Source organism: Panicum virgatum, chromosome 5N (genome assembly GCF_016808335.1).
Source record: "Panicum virgatum strain AP13 chromosome 5N, P.virgatum_v5, whole genome shotgun sequence".
In the NCBI taxonomy this organism is placed as follows: domain Eukaryota; kingdom Viridiplantae; phylum Streptophyta; class Magnoliopsida; order Poales; family Poaceae; genus Panicum; species Panicum virgatum.
Window position 1 is genome coordinate 5,747,688 of NC_053149.1, and position 18,592 is coordinate 5,766,279.

The window sequence follows — 18,592 nt, forward strand, 5'->3', positions numbered from 1 at the left end:
GCTCCATCGCGTCTGCCACTTTAGGAATCAGCACGATCAGGGTCTTGTTGATGTTGTTCAATTGTTCCTCCCCCTTCAAAACTTTCAGCACAATAGAAGTCACTTCTTCACCACAAACCTCCCAATGGCGTTGGTAAAAATGTGCAGGAAAGCCATCGGGGCCTGGCGCCTTGGTCGGGAACATTTGGAAGAGTGCCTCCTTCACCTCCTTTTCCTCAAAAGGGATTAAAAGTTGAGAGTTCATCTCCGGTGTTACCTTCCTAGGTACTGAATTAAGGACCTCGTCCATCTCCTCGGTTCCCTCCGTTGTGTACAGCTCTTTGTAAAAAGAGGTGACCATACGACTCATCTCCATAACATCTTCTGTTACCACGCCATTTGCCTTCTTCAGTTGGTTAATCTTGTTCTTTTTTCTTCTCTGGCTAGTGCGAAGATGGAAAAATCTGGTGTTCTTGTCGCCCGCTGCGAGCCACTGAATTCTGGAGCGTTGCTTCCACATGATCTCCTCTCTGTGGTTTAGCTCCACGATTCGATCTGCAATTTTGATTTCTACATGCATGGGGCCCGTTCGATGCGGATCGTTTCGCATTCGTTCCAACTCCTCTGTTAATTCTTTCAGCTCAATGCGAACATGTCCAAACATAGTCCTTCCCAACCCTCAATTTTGCCTGTCACAGAGGATAATTTTTGCAGCAGCTCATGCAGCGTCTGTGCTTTGCCCTCTTCCTGCCATGTACGTGTTAGCCATGGCACAAAATCAGTATGTGTTTCCCACATTAACTCGTACCTGAAAGGGCGCTTCCCCTTGGGTTTTGGCCGGCTGCGAGCTGGCTTCCACTTGAGGAGAATAGGTCCATGGTCGGATGCCGCGGCAGTCATGTGGAGCACCATTGCATCTGGGAAACGTGTACTCCACTCTGGAGTTGCAAGAGCCCGATCAAGCCTTACCCTGCAGTAGGATCCTCCGGCCACTCGCCTTTCGTACGTCCAACTGCGGCCCTCATAGCCAAGATCATACAAGCCGCACACATCTACCATCTCCCGGAAACCAGCAATTTGGGCGTAGCTTCTTTCTTGTACCCCATCATGCTCCGATCGATGTAATACTTCATTAAAATCACCAATACATACCCAAGGCAAATGCGATGATGACTTAACATGTTTGAGCATATCCCACGTCTTGTGTCTATCTTGTGTTTTAGCTTCTCCATAAACACATGTCAACCTCCATGGGTCACCTCCCAATTCTGTGATGATAGCATCTATATGATATTGGGAGTACGGGAGAATTTCCAATTTTATATCATTATTCCAAAAAATCCCCAATCCGCCACTGCGGCCGGAACTGCTTACAGCAAAAGCATTATTGAAACCTAAAGTACCCTTTAGACCCTCCGCCGGTGTTCTATGGACTTGTGTTTCAAGGACACACAACACGGATGGGGCAACACTTTTCGCAAAATCGCGAAGCTCCTTAACTGTCGCGGCGTTGCCTAGACCGCGGCAGTTCCAACTAAATCTAACTCATTATGAACGGCGGTCCTCCGCTGGGGAGGCCGCCTTAGGCTTCTCAGGTGTTGTGCAAGTGCTTCTTGCTGTCTTCTTCATCCTCTTCTGTTCTCTTGGGGGAATGTACTGTGGAGGGAGTGGAGGCACCTCCCCACCTGTATTGACTGGTTTCTGCGTTGGCTCTAGGATCAGTTGATTCTGAGCGCCCTTCTCCCCCTGCTGTGCTCCACGAACAGACACCAGCTTCGTCGGACTAGTTGCCGTATCTGCGAGCTCTCCGCCGTCTCCTAAACCAGCCTCATCAGACATGCGCTTGCGAGATCCGCTGCCCTCTGATTCCTGCCTGAGCAAGAAGCACCTGAAAGCAAAGGAAGAAGAGGAGGCCGCGACCGCAACACACACACTGCGCAGGCCGCGACCGACCCGCGGCCCGCGGTCTATACCTGCTCGTGGGCTGCTTCCGTACCCACACACCTTCGTCGTCGTCGCGGTCCTGGCGGGCCTCGTCTCCCTCCTATCCTCTGCCACACCCCACATGCCCACACCCACCCACCTACCCGTCCGCCGACGCTGGCCCGCGCACAGGCCAGCCAAACAAGGGCTCCTATGTATCTTGTGGAAAATAAATAAGTAATCTATCTTTAAAGCCTATTTGACCTAATTATTCTGTATAAATTTCTGCAACTATGTTCAACACTTTGATATGATTAATTTAATATTTTATTGAATCAGTTCAACATTTGACAATGAAAATGTTGAATTGTATAGATAAAATGTTGAAATTTGAATTACTAAATGTTGAACCGCCATGAGGCAAGCTTCTTCTCACACGCGCGGCGGCGCAGCAGCGCGGGCACGAGTGACGGCGCGGCGGCGCAGTAGAGTGGGAGCGCGGGCGGCTGTAGGGTCGAGATGGCGGACTAGAGGGGGGGTGAATAGTCCTTTCTAAAACTAATTGCGTCGGCTAACCAAAATTTATGCGGAATTGAAACTATTCGCTTAGCCAAGACTACACCCCTCTAACTATAACTCTAAGGCACCTCCAAAAAGATCCTACACAAAGCAAATGGAGTGCCAAGCTAGTAAGAGCTCTCTTAATAATTCTAATGCCAAGTCACACAAGCCTAAGCACTAGTACTTCACAAACCGGGGGAGCTCCTACACAATTCTAATGAGCAAAAGCACAAAGCCAAACCTAAGCTCACTAGATGCTCAAGGACAAGGATACACAATCCAAATCCAAGAGCTCAACTTGCTTAGCTACACAATCTAAGCAAGAGCAACTAATTAAGCTACACAAGTTAACTAGTTACACTAGGATCTCTACTTCTAGCTACACAAGCAAGAAGATGATTAGCAAGCTACACAAGCTAACTAATCACTAGAGAGCAACTACACAAGCACAAGATATATATGAATGTAAATACAATGCTTGTGATTTGGAGAATGCAAACCACCGAGAAGAGTAGACAAAGTTGACACGGTGATTTTTATCCCGAGGTTCACTTGGTTGCCACCAAGCTAATCCCCGTTGAGACAAGCTCCAAGGTTGCCGCCGATCCTCTTGCTAGTGGTGACTCTCAAGTCACACTCTCCCACGTGGAGTGCTCACACCGAGCTCTAGCACATGATCCGGCCGGACCACTTGTTGCTCTTCACGTCTCGCTCAACTAGAGTTGCTCTTCGCGGCTCCCGCGGGGTGAGCACAATACCCCTCACAAACTCTTCTCCGGAGCACCGCACAAACTTCTTGCGGGCTTCAACGGAGTCTCTTGCCACCAAGCCGTCTAGGAGGTGGCAACCTCCAAGAGTAACAAGCACACCGGCTTGCAACACGATCACCTAGTGCCACTCGATGCAATCACTCAAAGCAAACGCACTAGAATCGCTCTCTCACTCGATCGGATGATTACTATCAAGTTAGAGTGAGTAGAGGGCTCTCAAGCACTCTCACACATGGACACCAAGTCCCCAAGGTGCTCTGACTCACAAATGGCCGGCCACACCCTCTATTTATAGAGGGAGGCCCCAAACTAGCCGTTACACTCAAATCCCATGAAAACTGAGTTTTCGCGGACTGTCCGCCTCACAAAAACCGGACCGTCCGCCATTTAAAACCAACGGCTAGAACTGCAATGATTATGTGTCAGAGTCGACCGTTAGAGCCCCGGGCGGACTGTCCGCGCCCATGGAGCGGACTGTCCGCGGTTCAAAACTTCGAACCAACCGATTTGCAAACGTCTCTGACTAAATCTGGAAGTTACCGGCGGACTGTCCGCTCCCCAGGGGCGGACTGTCCGCAGTTCAAAACATGAGCACACACAGAAACCGCAGTGTTTCTGTCCCAGAAATTTCAGTAGGAGGCGGACCGTCCGCCCCCAAGGACCGGACGGTCCGCAGGTCATTTTGGGCACCCAAGACAGAACAACCAAGTTTCTGCGCCCGTTTCAGCTTTTAAAGGCGGACCGTCCGCCCCCATGGACCGGACGGTCCGCAGGTCATTTTGGACCACCCACAGAGCCAAAAACGGTTCTGTTTGAGCTCAACCGAGATAACGGCGGACCGTCCGCCACTCAAGGGCGGACCGTCCGCAGGTCTAGCGGACCGTCCGCAGGTCTATTTCCAGCAGAAATGTACCTCGGTAAAACGGCCATAACTCTTAGCTCCGAAGTCCAAATTAGGTGATCTTGGACTCTATGGAAAGCTAATTCAGAGGGCTACACAACCCAACTGAATACTTGATCCAAAACACAATGGATCAAAGCAGTATTCCACTCCAAGAGCCATCTAATTTCCGGAGAACACCGAAAAACCTTTCTTACTTCCCAATGTTGATCAACAACAACTCCAACTCTTTCTCCTTTGCAAATGTGCCAACACAACCACGTGAACAACACCATGTGCATGTGTGTTAGCATTTCACAATCATTTTCAAAGGATTTTCACTTGATCTCACCACGCCACTCGATCCTAGCTACATTGCAATGTTAGATCGCTCAAGTGGCACTAGATGACCGATATGCAAACAAGTTTGCCCCTCTTGATAGAACGGCCATCTATCCTAAATCCGGTCATGCACTTCTCTACACAACCTTTGACCGGTGAAATGAAATGCCCTACAAGTCATACCTTTGCCTTGCGCATTCCATTTCATCTTTCCAAATATTGATGCCACACAAGCACCAAACTCCATCAAGCCTTTTGATCATCTTCATGAGTCAACACTTGGCTTGATCTTCCTTGAATGATATGATCCACTCCATATCATCACATGACCTCTTTGGTCCATCGATCTTGACCTTGCTCGCTCTTCACCGTTGCCTCGGTCCATTGGCGCCAAATCTTGCCCAAGCTTCACCGCCTCGCGGTCCATCGCTTCAAAGCCTTGACTTGCCCTTCTCCATTGCAACCGGTCCATCAAGCCAAGCATTGTCTTGATCTTCTCCACTTTGGTCACATGACTCCATGTCATGTCTCATATGCAATGAGCTCCTCGATCACACTATATGAGCATAGCATCAATCCCTTAGCCATTTCTCCACCATGGCACATGTTGCTCATACTAGTGTCTTTGTGTGGACTAATTTCCTGTGTATCTCAACATAAACACTTATTAGTCCACCTAAGTTGTCACTCAATTACCAAAACCAAACAAGGGCCTTTCAATCTCCCCCTTTTTGGTAATTGATGACAACTCTACAAAGATATGGAAATTAAGCATATTCCAAGCTAGCACTTCACACATGTGTAAATAGCTAACTTGGTTTGGATTTTATGTTTCTTATCCACCATTAAGACCACTTGTAAAGATTGGATAAGCACCATAAAAATCCGACTTGGTAGTGATAACTCCCCCTACATGTGTGCTCAAGAGATTTGGTTTTAAACTCACACACATGCATAAATATGAAATTTGTGGGATTGTTATCACTACTAAGTGATGCTAAGGTATATAGGATAAACCTTTGAAGCGTGATACCAATTTGAGTTGCATCCTTGGAGTTCATTCCTTAGCATCAATGAGTAACTAGACATTCATCAAAAACTCAAGATACCTCATGAGATCAACAATATTAGCAAGGCTCTTGATCCATTTGTAAAAAAAATGTCTAGCTACAATCTATGCATGCTAGTTATCAAATCATCAATTAAGTTCTATGACTAGCATACATCACACACAAGCAATGCATATATAAATTTTAAAACTTATGCAAATGCAAGCAAGCACATGAATATGCACATATCAAATGCAAACAACTAAGTTCATGAGCTTGCTCCCCCTACTTGTGTGCTCCTCTTGTCCAAGAATATTGATCCTCCTCAATATTGCTCCTCTTGATCCATGTCCATGATTGCACTCTCATCTCATCTCCCTTTGTCATCCAAGGATAATTCATATCTTTGTTCATTTCTCTCCCCCTTTGTCATCAATGACCATAAAAAGGGCCGAAGCCACATGAAATTGGCCATGTGAAGATCAATGGCTACCACTTGAGGTTGTACCTCTTGTACTTATAGGGTTACCACTTGAATACCCCTTGTAGGCAATCATAAGAAGCGTTTGTGGTTTGATACAAAGAGTTGGACTTGGGTAGATGGTTGAGTCTTGAATCTTCATTTTTGATGGACACTTTCAATTTGATTGGAATCGACACCACTTGTAACAACATGTGGAAGCATGAAGATCACCTTGAAATGCCACATGTAGGATACTAGTAGGATCCTTGACCTTGATACTTTGTAGTGGGGCTCCTCCCCCTATGTCAAAGAGTTTTGTCAATCTACTTGAATCTAGAGCTCTTCTTGATGAGGATAGCTTTCTTGATTTGAATTGATCACTTAAAGTTGAGGATCACTTGTGGAACCAACATTATTGCACTAGATCTACTTGAATGAATACTACTTGTATGACCATGTATATCACTTGTAGAGATACAATGATATACCTTTTGTTGAATCTAGTATCACTTGTAAAATCATGATGGACCACTTTATTGAATTTGACATTGATAATCAATTCTTGAACTAGATTGTTTCCATGAGCTTCTTTCTCTTTGACTTGATCTAGACTACTTGCCCAAATAATTCAACTCGGTTTGAACCAATGACAAGCTTCTTCACACCTCATTCAAAGGGTTATCTTGACAATGTTGAGTTAAACACTTGAAAACTCATTTTCTAGATCAACTACTTGGGTTTACTAGCTCATGAACATGTCCTATGTTACCACTAGATCATATCAACCATAGAAGCAATAGTGGCATCATAAAACATTTAAAAATATTTTATTTTTCATGAATGATCACTATATATGACTATATGCACTAATCATGTCCTTAGCATATAATGAATGCATATGTCAACCAATTTCACCTTGCTATGTTGGAGTAGAGGATAGTCATTAGATTCCGATTTAGTTCTCCAACTAGCATCATGAAGTCCAATTATAATAGCTTGGTGAAGACAATGAATACCATCCTTCACCCATATGAAATGAATATCACTTATCATCAAATGCATTATCTTGTTGTGGTTGGCTTGCTTCATCTCTTTGATCCTTGCTTGCATGAGAGAATACCATTTGAATATACTTGAATTATCATGAATTTCTCTATATTGGGTATTGCTTGCTTTTCTTGATCTTCCAATTTTAGTAAAAATGTGATAAGCACACTCTACAATCAAATGGCCTTGTACCTAATACTTGTCATGCTTCTTGTCATGCTTCTAGCTCTTCTCAAAACCAAACCTAAGTTCCTCAACCACTTGTAATGATGATTCCAACTTGAGGACCTTTCAATTTAAGTGACTCAAGATCAATCCAACATTTGTCACTTTTCTGGCAGATTTTGTGCTTCTCAAAGAATACATCAAATCTCTCAAAGTACATGTTGAATTGCCACAAAAATTTGTGGAGATGTGTGGCACTAAGTCATCTAGTAGCCATAAAAAATTGAGCTTCAATGCTTTTCTAGATTGCTACCAGATTTCACATCTTCACTCATGGGTGCATGCTGTAAACTGCTGCACATGCATTGACAAGATCCACTCCAAAACTAAAGTATTTCTCATCATATTCTCATGAAATTTGTACAGCAACTAGTACCATAAGTGTAGGGCATGCATACCAAATTTCAAGCCAATCCAAATAGGTTTGATCATCCAACTATGGCTATCTTCTCAGCTTACTCAGATTTTCAATAAAGGATAGATTTTGAGCAATTGAGCTATACTTCATCAAATTGAATCAAACTTGATGTCAACTTGTTTGAATACTCTCACAAGACATATATTCAATTATATCGCATACTAAATGTCATCTCATGATCATATCCATTCAAATTAACTCAATTTTGAATACTAAGCAATTAATCCATTCAAACATCTTATAGCAAGCAACACGAGCATATATATCCAATTCAAACATCTCATATGCACCCAAATGAATGTGATCAACTAGGGATATACCTTTGTAGTTCATGATAAGTTCAGCTGTCAGGATCCTCCCTTTTGTCCATTCGCGGACTGTCCGCGATATCCTAGCGGACCGTCCGCCTTTGAATTTTCACACCGCCGCCCGACTGAAACTGCCTCTGGCAAATACTGCCCAACACAGGCGGACCGTCCGCGGTCCTTTGGCGGACTGTCCGCAGTGTATTTTTGCGGTTGAGAATTTCTCTGCAGAGCCTCTGGTGAGCAAGTCCCATGAACGGCGGACTGTCCGCCCCTTACCCGCGGACTGTCCGCAGTACCAAATTTCAGACTGTCCAGAATTTGTTCCAACTTTCTCAATTCAACCTCAATTTGGGATCATTGCTCATATAAAAATCCAAAAATCTCAAATATTGCATGAAAACCTTCAAAAGACTCATATGAGCAAGTTTCAACAAGAATTCAAAAATAAATCGAGTAGAATCATGAAAACTCATAAATGGCTTAAAAATTCAGAAAAAAGAAACAAGAAGTGCATATATGAACCAAATGCCATAAGTATTAGTTTTCAAGTCATATTTGAGAAGTCAAATGACAAGTAGCTCATTTCTCAACTTGCAAAATGATTTTCATCCAAAAACGAGATTCTACTCAAATAAATTTGCAAGCCATCAAATATTTCCAATAAATCTTCACAACTAGAAAAAGATACTTGTATGTTGTAGAACTTGGACTTCATTGTTTTGACTTGACATTGGGATGAGAATAGCACTAGGCTTCGATTACTTGACTCAATCACATGATGAACAAGATAAAACCAATTGAGTCAAGCCTCCAATGTCATTGGTACCTACACACATTTATCCACGTTTTGATGGTACCCAAACTAGGTTGGGTCCTCTCAAGTTAGGAGCAACATACTTTGGCAAAGCCTTAGTATGAATAGTGGAATGTTTTGCAATAGTAACAAATGAGGTACCATTACCATCCTTTCTAAGCATAATATTTGCATCAATTGAAATAAGCTTAGAATTGTTACCTAAGGGACATGAATAAGCCATGTGTCCCCTTTCCCGGCATAAGTAGCATCTTCTCTTTTGTTGAGCCTTTTCTTTCTTACTCATTTGATGCTTCTTATTGCCTTGCTTCTCATAGTTTGCTTGAGCCTTCTTCTCAAGCTTGTTTGGGCAACCCGAAGCTTGGTGACCCAATATTGCACAACTATGGCACTTGATGTGAGCATGTGGATTCTTATCTTGAATCTTGTTCTTGCTCAACATCTTGGCATCTTGAATATGAGTTGGATGCCTTGCTCTTGCCTTGCCACCCCTTCTTGTTCTCTTTTTCATCATCTTCAAGTCATCAACTTGATCATCATGGTTGATCTTGACTTGAGGTTGGGGTGCCTTCTCTTGCTCAACTTGTGGCTTTGGTTGAGGTTCTTGTTGCTTCACCAATTGCTTGGTTGGGCACATTGAGGTGAGGTGACCCCAAGTGCGGCACTTGAAGCATTTGATATGTTTAAGCTTCTCTTCTTCCTTCTTCAACTTTAGCTTTTCTTTGTTGGGGCAACCATTTGCAAGATGTCCCATCTCATGGCATTGAAAGCACATGAAATGAGATAGCTTCATTTCTTCTTGCTTCTTCATCTTTCTATTATATTTATTTTTGCCCCATTTCTTGCCTTTGGCTTTGCTCTCGATGGAACCAATGCCACTCATGTCACCGAAGCTTCTTTGATTTTTGATTATGCTTTCAAGGGTGACTTTTGATTTTGTCCATCTCTCTATCTTGTTGCTCAAATACTTCACTTGACTTTGGAGCTCTTTGTTTTCTTCTACAAGGTTAGTCTCATATTGCATAGTAGAAGAAGAACAAGCATCTATATGTGAAGTACATGGCATAGACAATAAATCATCACATGAGGTGGATACATGCTTCTTTCCTACATCACAAGGGTTAGCAATATTTTGCAATTGATCTTTTAACCCATGTGATGAGCTCTCACTAGTTTTAATTCTTTTACTAGAAAATTTATTAGTGAGTAAAGCATGGTCTAGTACCAAATTCTCATGAGCAACACTAAGCTCCTCATGAGTCAATTTTAGCTCCTCATGTGAACAACTCATGACATAAAGTAGATGCTTTTGTTGTTCACATGTGTCTTTGAGAAAAGAGTTTTCTTTTTCAAATTTGATTGTTTTGGCTAACACTTCCTCAAATAATTTGGTCAAGCTAGCATATCTACTCAAGAGCTCATCATATGAATTAAGATCAATCACATTGCAATTTGATACCTTTGTGTCACCTTGTGACATGAAGCAATGTGGAGATGGAGATGAGCTTGACATAGCAATATCATCCGTACATGAGCCAACTTGATCATCAAGTATGCTTGGAGTAGAATCATAATTTGCAACACTTGAATCATCATCAATCATGTCAAGTGAACTTGTTGTAGATTGATTATCATCGTCATCACTTGACCATGAGGTGGAGCAATCTTCCACAACCACCATGTCATGGATGTGCTCATCATCCTCATGCACTTCCTCCTTGGTCTTATAATCATCATGATCATCGGAGGCCGCCCCATATTTTTCATTTAGATAACTCCAAATCTCATGGGCGGTTTCCTTGTCCATGATCTCACCAAGAATGCAATTATGCAAAGATCTAAACAAGATGTTAGTAGCTTGAATGTCTAGATCTAGGCATTTCTCTTGTGTTGGAGTTAGATTTCCTTCATCTAACACATGAGATAAACCTACATCTACCATCCACCACATTTGAGGGCAAATAAATTTAAAATTGCATATCATCCAATTTTTCCACCATGCAAAGTGTGTGCCATCAAAAATGTGTGGACACTCAACATCTAACCCATAAGTCGCCATCCTCTCGGGTCGGTAAGGACCACAAATGAGAGACCTCGGCTCTGATACCACTTGTAGGGTCGAGATGGCGGACTAGAGGGGGGGTGAATAGTCCTTTCTAAAACTAATTGCGTCGGCTAACCGAAATTTATGCGGAATTGAAACTATTCGCTTAGCCAAGACTACACCCCTCTAACTATAACTCTAAGGCACCTCCAAAAAGATCCTACACAAAGCAAATGGAGTGCCAAGCTAGTAAGAGCTCTCTTAATAATTCTAATGCCAAGTCACACAAGCCTAAGCACTAGTACTTCACAAACCGGGGGAGCTCCTACACAATTCTAATGAGCAAAAGCACAAAGCCAAACCTAAGCTCACTAGATGCTCAAGGACAAGGATACACAATCCAAATCCAAGAGCTCAACTTGCTTAGCTACACAATCTAAGCAAGAACAACTAATTAAGCTACACAAGTTAACTAGTTACACTAGGATCTCTACTTCTAGCTACACAAGCAAGAAGATGATTAGCAAGCTACACAAGCTAACTAATCACTAGAGAGCAACTACACAAGCACAAGATATATATGAATGTAAATACAATGCTTGTGATTTGGAGAATGCAAACCACCGAGAAGAGTAGACAAAGTTGACACGGTGATTTTTATCCCGAGGTTCACTTGGTTGCCACCAAGCTAATCCCCGTTGAGACAAGCTCCAAGGTTGCCGCCGATCCTCTTGCTAGTGGTGACTCTCAAGTCACACTCTCCCACGTGGAGTGCTCACACCGAGCTCTAGCACATGATCCGGCCGGACCACTTGTTGCTCTTCACGTCTCGCTCAACTAGAGTTGCTCTTCGCGGCTCCCGCGGGGTGAGCACAATACCCCTCACAAACTCTTCTCCGGAGCACCGCACAAACTTCTTGCGGGCTTCAACGGAGTCTCTTGCCACCAAGCCGTCTAGGAGGTGGCAACCTCCAAGAGTAACAAGCACACCGGCTTGCAACACGATCACCTAGTGCCACTCGATGCAATCACTCAAAGCAAACGCACTAGAATCGCTCTCTCACTCGATCGGATGATTACTATCAAGTTAGAGTGAGTAGAGGGCTCTCAAGCACTCTCACACATGGACACCAAGTCCCCAAGGTGCTCTGACTCACAAATGGCCGGCCACACCCTCTATTTATAGAGGGAGGCCCCAAACTAGCCGTTACACTCAAATCCCATGAAAACTGAGTTTTCGCGGACTGTCCGCCTCACAAAAACCGGACCGTCCGCCATTTAAAACCAACGGCTAGAACTGCAATGATTATGTGTCAGAGTCGACCGTTAGAGCCCCGGGCGGACTGTCCGCGCCCATGGAGCGGACTGTCCGCGGTTCAAAACTTCGAACCAACCGATTTGCAAACGTCTCTGACTAAATCTGGAAGTTACCGGCGGACTGTCCGCTCCCCAGGGGCGGACTGTCCGCAGTTCAAAACATGAGCACACACAGAAACCGCAGTGTTTCTGTCCCAGAAATTTCAGTAGGAGGCGGACCGTCCGCCCCCAAGGACCGGACGGTCCGCAGGTCATTTTGGGCACCCAAGACAGAACAACCAAGTTTCTGCGCCCGTTTCAGCTTTTAAAGGCGGACCGTCCGCCCCCATGGACCGGACGGTCCGCAGGTCATTTTGGACCACCCACAGAGCCAAAAACGGTTCTGTTTGAGCTCAACCGAGATAACGGCGGACCGTCCGCCACTCAAGGGCGGACCGTCCGCAGGTCTAGCGGACCGTCCGCAGGTCTATTTCCAGCAGAAATGTACCTCGGTAAAACGGCCATAACTCTTAGCTCCGAAGTCCAAATTAGGTGATCTTGGACTCTATGGAAAGCTAATTCAGAGGGCTACACAACCCAACTGAATACTTGATCCAAAACACAATGGATCAAAGCAGTATTCCACTCCAAGAGCCATCTAATTTCCGGAGAACACCGAAAAACCTTTCTTACTTCCCAATGTTGATCAACAACAACTCCAACTCTTTCTCCTTTGCAAATGTGCCAACACAACCACGTGAACAACACCATGTGCATGTGTGTTAGCATTTCACAATCATTTTCAAAGGATTTTCACTTGATCTCACCACGCCACTCGATCCTAGCTACATTGCAATGTTAGATCGCTCAAGTGGCACTAGATGACCGATATGCAAACAAGTTTGCCCCTCTTGATAGAACGGCCATCTATCCTAAATCCGGTCATGCACTTCTCTACACAACCTTTGACCGGTGAAATGAAATGCCCTACAAGTCATACCTTTGCCTTGCGCATTCCATTTCATCTTTCCAAATATTGATGCCACACAAGCACCAAACTCCATCAAGCCTTTTGATCATCTTCATGAGTCAACACTTGGCTTGATCTTCCTTGAATGATATGATCCACTCCATATCATCACATGACCTCTTTGGTCCATCGATCTTGACCTTGCTCGCTCTTCACCGTTGCCTCGGTCCATTGGCGCCAAATCTTGCCCAAGCTTCACCGCCTCGCGGTCCATCGCTTCAAAGCCTTGACTTGCCCTTCTCCATTGCAACCGGTCCATCAAGCCAAGCATTGTCTTGATCTTCTCCACTTTGGTCACATGACTCCATGTCATGTCTCATATGCAATGAGCTCCTCGATCACACTATATGAGCATAGCATCAATCCCTTAGCCATTTCTCCACCATGGCACATGTTGCTCATACTAGTGTCTTTGTGTGGACTAATTTCCTGTGTATCTCAACATAAACACTTATTAGTCCACCTAAGTTGTCACTCAATTACCAAAACCAAACAAGGGCCTTTCAGCGGCACGCTGCGGCGGTGCATCGGCAGGCGCGCGGCACGCGCTAGGCTGCAGCGGCAAGCGGCGGCGGCATGCAGCAGTATGCGGTGGCTGGAGGCGGCAGGCGGCAGCAGGCCCTTGTGTAGGGAGCATGGCGCAGCGGGACCTGCGGGCGCACCCAACGGCGAGGGCAGCCCGTGGTGATGGCGGCGGGGAGAGAGAATATTGGGGAGAGAGCTAGGGTTAGGAATAGATCAAGAGTTGTCGTTATTTGCACGAATCTCAAACACTGGAAGATGGAGAAGAAAAAATCTAGTAGAAGATGGATAGGATTGGCGGCCAGACGGCACCTCGCGTTGCCGTTGCGTGCCCTACCCGCACGGGCCTGCTTGGTTTGAGCATGCCATTTGCTTGGTCACGCAACATCTTTTCAGGCCGTCGATTTCATAGGCTTATGTTTATTTAGATTTCAATTTTTTTCAGCACTACAGTGTTCAAATATTTGACTACTAATTAGAAATATTAAATATGGATAAATGATAAAACTCATTCCACAACCTCCAAGTATAATCGCGAGACGAATCTAATAAATATAATTATGCAATGATTAGACAATATCTAATAATAGATTATTTAGATTTAATAGATTCGTTTCACTATTTTCTATTCATTTCTGTAATTAATTTTATAATTAATTTATAATATTTCTAATTAGTATCATAAAAATTGCCAAAAAAAATTGGCCAATTTTTTTAGCAACAGGACCTTAGATTGCGCGTGGGAGCAGCTGCCTCCCTCGGGCCTACAACCAAACAAGCCCGGGCGCCTCCGGAATCCCCAGGGTTTTTTACATATTTACCACTATAAGGAGAGGCACTCGCTCGTTTAGCATTTTTAAAAAGGCGTCTACATATTTAGCACTACTGTAGCTGCGATTACTACATTTTTACCACTTTGTCCTACGTGGCACGACACGGCGGCAGGACACGGTGGCGTCCGGTCAGCAAGGCGATGTGAAATGTCGTTATTGCCCCTGCCCAGCTCCTCTCTTCTCCCTCTCCGACAGATGGGTCCCGCAGCTCATCTCACTGCCAGGTGGGCCCCATTCGTCAGGTTCGTCTTCCACCTCCGATGCCCTTGCCCACGAACACGACGGCTCTGCATCCCCGCGGCGGCCAGCCAGCAGCCGCGGAGGCAGCCACGGCCGCCGCCGACCCGGACGCGCCGCCTCTTGGGGCCTGCCCTCTCCGCGCCGCCGGCCTTGATCCCCTCGCGGGCGCCGCCCCTCACTGTGGAGTTCAGTCTCGGAGAAAAAAACAAAGAGAAAAAAATCTCCTCGTGCTCTTCCCGTTTGGCGTCGCCCGCCGCTACCATCCTCGTGCTCCTCGTGCTGGAGACAGGATTAGTTACTCCCCATGATTAGGAGGTGGGATTAGCCGATGGGGATTAGATTAATCGGGTGGATCCGGAGGGGGTGACCAGGGTGTGGTGCTGGAGATGCCTGCGGGTGGCAGCGCGGCCGGCCGGCGCTTCACTGCATGGCGTGGCGAACAGCGGCACGGGCGACACGGCGGCCGAGGCAAGCCCAGCGGCACGGGAGCTCCAGCAGGCCTGAGCAGGCGCTGGCCGGTGGCGCTGCAGCAGCGAGCGCGTGCCCAGCCGGCGCGGCGCGGGTCCTGCAGCAGGTGCGCAGGCGGGGAGCTAGGGGCTCGGCTCAGCCGCGCGGGGAGGGGAGCTGCGCAGGCGAGAAAGACGAAGCTGACAAGTGTGGCCCACCTGGCAGTGAGAGAAGCTGCGGGACCCAGCTGTCGGAAAGGGAGAAGAGAGAAAGACATCAGGGGCAGCAAAGACATTTCGCATGAGCTTGATGACTCAGCGTCACCGTGTCAGGCCGCCGTGTCATGCCACGTCAGTCAAAGTGGTAAAAATGTAAGAGTTGGAGCTACAGTAGTGCTAAATATGTAAGAGCTCTTCTAAAAGTGGTTCCTTATAATGGTAAATATGTAAAAATACCGAATCCCCACCCCACCCATCCCCTCCGGGGTCCTCCGCTTTGCGGTAACCGGCGGCGAGTTACCCGCGGTTACTTGCGCCGTGGCGTGTATGCTGCTGATGCCGTCGCGCGCCCGCGGGCTGCTCGACGGAATCCCGCGCCGGGGCCCCGCCGCCGCCGGCTATCGCGCGGCGTGCGAGCGTGCCCCCGCGGATGGGGACGCGCTCGCGGGTTACGCGGGCATGCTGGCGCGCGGGGTCCGGCCGGACGCCTACACGTTCCCGCCCCTGCTCAAGGCGGTGGCGCGGCGGGGCGGCCCCGCCGCGGCGTCCTCGTCGGCGCCCGCCGCCGTTCCCGCGCACGTGGTCAAGTTCGGGCTGGGCCTCGGCGACCACGAGGCGAGCGCGCTGGTCGCGGCCTACGCGGCCGGGGGCGGCGGCGCGGCGGCGCGCGCGGCGCTGCTGGAAGCGCGCGGCGCGCCCGTCGCGTGTAACGCGCTGATCTCTGGCCATTGCAGGGGCAAGCGGTTCGAGGAGTCAAGCCGCGCGTTTGTGGACATGGTGCGGGCCGGCGCCGCGCCCACGCCGGTCACGTACGTCTCGGTGCTCTCTGCTTGCGGGAAGGGCAGGGACTTGCTGCTCGGGGTGCAGGTGCACAAGCGCGTGGTGGAGAGCGGGGTGTTGTCGGACCTGAAGGTGGACAGCGCTCTGGTTGGTATGTATGCCGAGTGCGCTGACATAGACTCGGCTTGGAGGTTGTTTGAGGAAATGGAAGTGAGGAATGTGGTGTGCTGGACATCTTTGGTTTCTGGTCTTGCGAGATTAGGCCAGGTTGATCGAGCCAGAGAATTGTTTGACGGTATGCCTGAGAGGGACGCTGTTTCGTGGACTGCAATGATTGATGGTTATGTACATGCTGCCCGGTTCAGGGAGGCATTGGAGATGTTCCGTGAGATGCAATACAACAATGTGATGGCAGATGAGTTCACCATGGTGAGCGTGATCACTGCATGTGCGCAGCTAGGTGCTTTGGAGATCGGAGAATGGGTGAGGGCTTACATGAGCAGGCAAGGGATTAGGATGGATCTTTTTGTTGGCAATGCACTTATAGACATGTACTCCAAGTGTGGAAGTGTTGAGCGAGCATTGGATGTATTTAACGGGATGCACAGCAGAGATAAGTTTACTTGGACAGCTATCATACTTGGTCTCGCGGTGAATTGTCATGGGGAAGAGGCAATTGACATGTTCCACAGAATGATCAGGGTTTCGGAAGTTCCAGATGAGGTGACGTTCATTGGTGTTCTCACAGCCTGCACCCACGCTGGCTTGGTTGACAAAGGAAAAGAGTTCTTCCACAGCATGACTGAGACCTATAAGATTGCCCCAAATGTGGAGCATTATGGATGCATAGTAGATCTTCTTGGCCGAGCTGGGAAAATTATGGAAGCATTGGAGACAATAGATCAAATGCCAATGACACCCAACTCCACTATTTTGGGGACCCTGCTGGCAGCTTGCAGGGTTCATGGCAATTCAGAGATAGGTGAATCGGTAGCAGAGCGCCTCCTTGCGCTGGATCCAGAGAACAGCACGGCTTACATTCTTTTGTCCAACATGTATGCAAAAGCTAACAGATGGGAAGATGTCCGACAGCTTAGGCAGGCAATAATGGAGAAAGGAATAAAGAAAGAACCTGGTTGCAGTCTGATCCAAATGAATGGGATGATTCGTGAATTTGTAGCTGGTGATCGGTCTCATCCTATGAGCAACGAAATCTACTCTAAGTTGGAGAATATAATAGCCGATTTAAGGAATGTTGGGTATTTTCCTGATGTAACTGAGGTCTTTATTGAAGTTGCAGAAGAGGAAAAGCAGAAGGTTATTTATTGGCACAGCGAGAAGCTAGCAATTGCTTTTGCATTACTCAGTTCAGAACCTAATACTGTGATAAGGATTGTGAAAAACTTGAGGATGTGTTTGGATTGCCATAATGCAATTAAGTTGATATCAAGGTTGTATGGAAGGGAGATAGTTGTGAGGGACAGGACACGCTTCCATCATTTTCGCCATGGACTCTGTTCTTGTAAAGACTCTTGGTAACTCCATATGCATCAGTCAGATAAGTCGACTGAATATATGTGGCCTCAGCTTTGAGTGATCACTTGATGGCGAGCACAAGCTTTCACTTGAAATGTAGTATTCACTGCAGTTTCAGGAAGTGAAACAAGAAGATTGGTAGTATAATTAATCTAGTAGAGCCTTCATGTTATATCTGTTTGAGCTCCTCTTGTTGCACGTTACACCTTGGCATAGTTGATGGTTCTGTTGGCACATCATTTGTTCGAAGAAAGGTACTATTTCATGTTCTACTACATGTCATAACTCATAAGAAATGTGTTCTATCTTTGTCTGTTAGGTATTGAAGGGGTTTCTCTTTCTCTTTCTCTTTTCATCTGAATATTTCGTTGTCTTATTCAGAATATTTCCGATTCAGATTCTTGCATGTTGAAAATTCAATTAGTGCTACATAATTATTAGGTACTTTAAATGTCATCATTATGTAACTCTTGGATTTAACTCTGTAGAGTTTTCCATTGAAGAAATACTTGCTGTAGCATTGGTTTGTCTATGGTGTGAAACAGTTTATTTTGGCAAAGCTGCATGATATCAAACATTTGTTTAATTGGTTGTCTTGTGGATTCTTACAGTTTGGGCCTTCATAAAACAAAGTATGCTCATCGTTTCTCAGATCTGTGGCTTTAGTAGGTTTGATCCTCTAATATTTGAAACTCTATTGAATTTGAAGTATTGAGCTACACAAAGTGTATTTAAGTCCGGGCTACACAAACTGTATTTAAGTCCGGATTTACACTTTCTTCATAAATCTTGACAAATCTTAATAAGATTTAAGAAACACAGTTTTTATCTACCTCCTTTAATGCCATGAGGAATTTTCAAACAACG

At 46.1% G+C, this 18,592-nt stretch overlaps 1 protein-coding gene across 1 annotated transcript; it reads left to right on the forward strand.

The window, feature by feature from the left end:
* The first annotated feature begins 15,662 nt into the window (after positions 1-15,662).
* On the forward strand, positions 15,663-17,964 carry LOC120672983 (pentatricopeptide repeat-containing protein At3g62890-like). Its single transcript, XM_039953642.1, has one exon. It carries the CDS (start codon positions 15,737-15,739, stop codon positions 17,726-17,728), a length of 1,992 nt encoding a protein of 663 aa, XP_039809576.1. The 5' UTR covers positions 15,663-15,736; the 3' UTR covers positions 17,729-17,964.
* The last annotated feature ends 628 nt before the right edge of the window (positions 17,965-18,592 follow it).

Excerpts from the sequence above, each read along its gene's own strand:
- LOC120672983 (XM_039953642.1), top strand. The coding sequence starts at position 15,737 with ATGCTGCTGATGCCGTCGCGCGCCCGCGGGCTGCTCGACGGAATCCCG.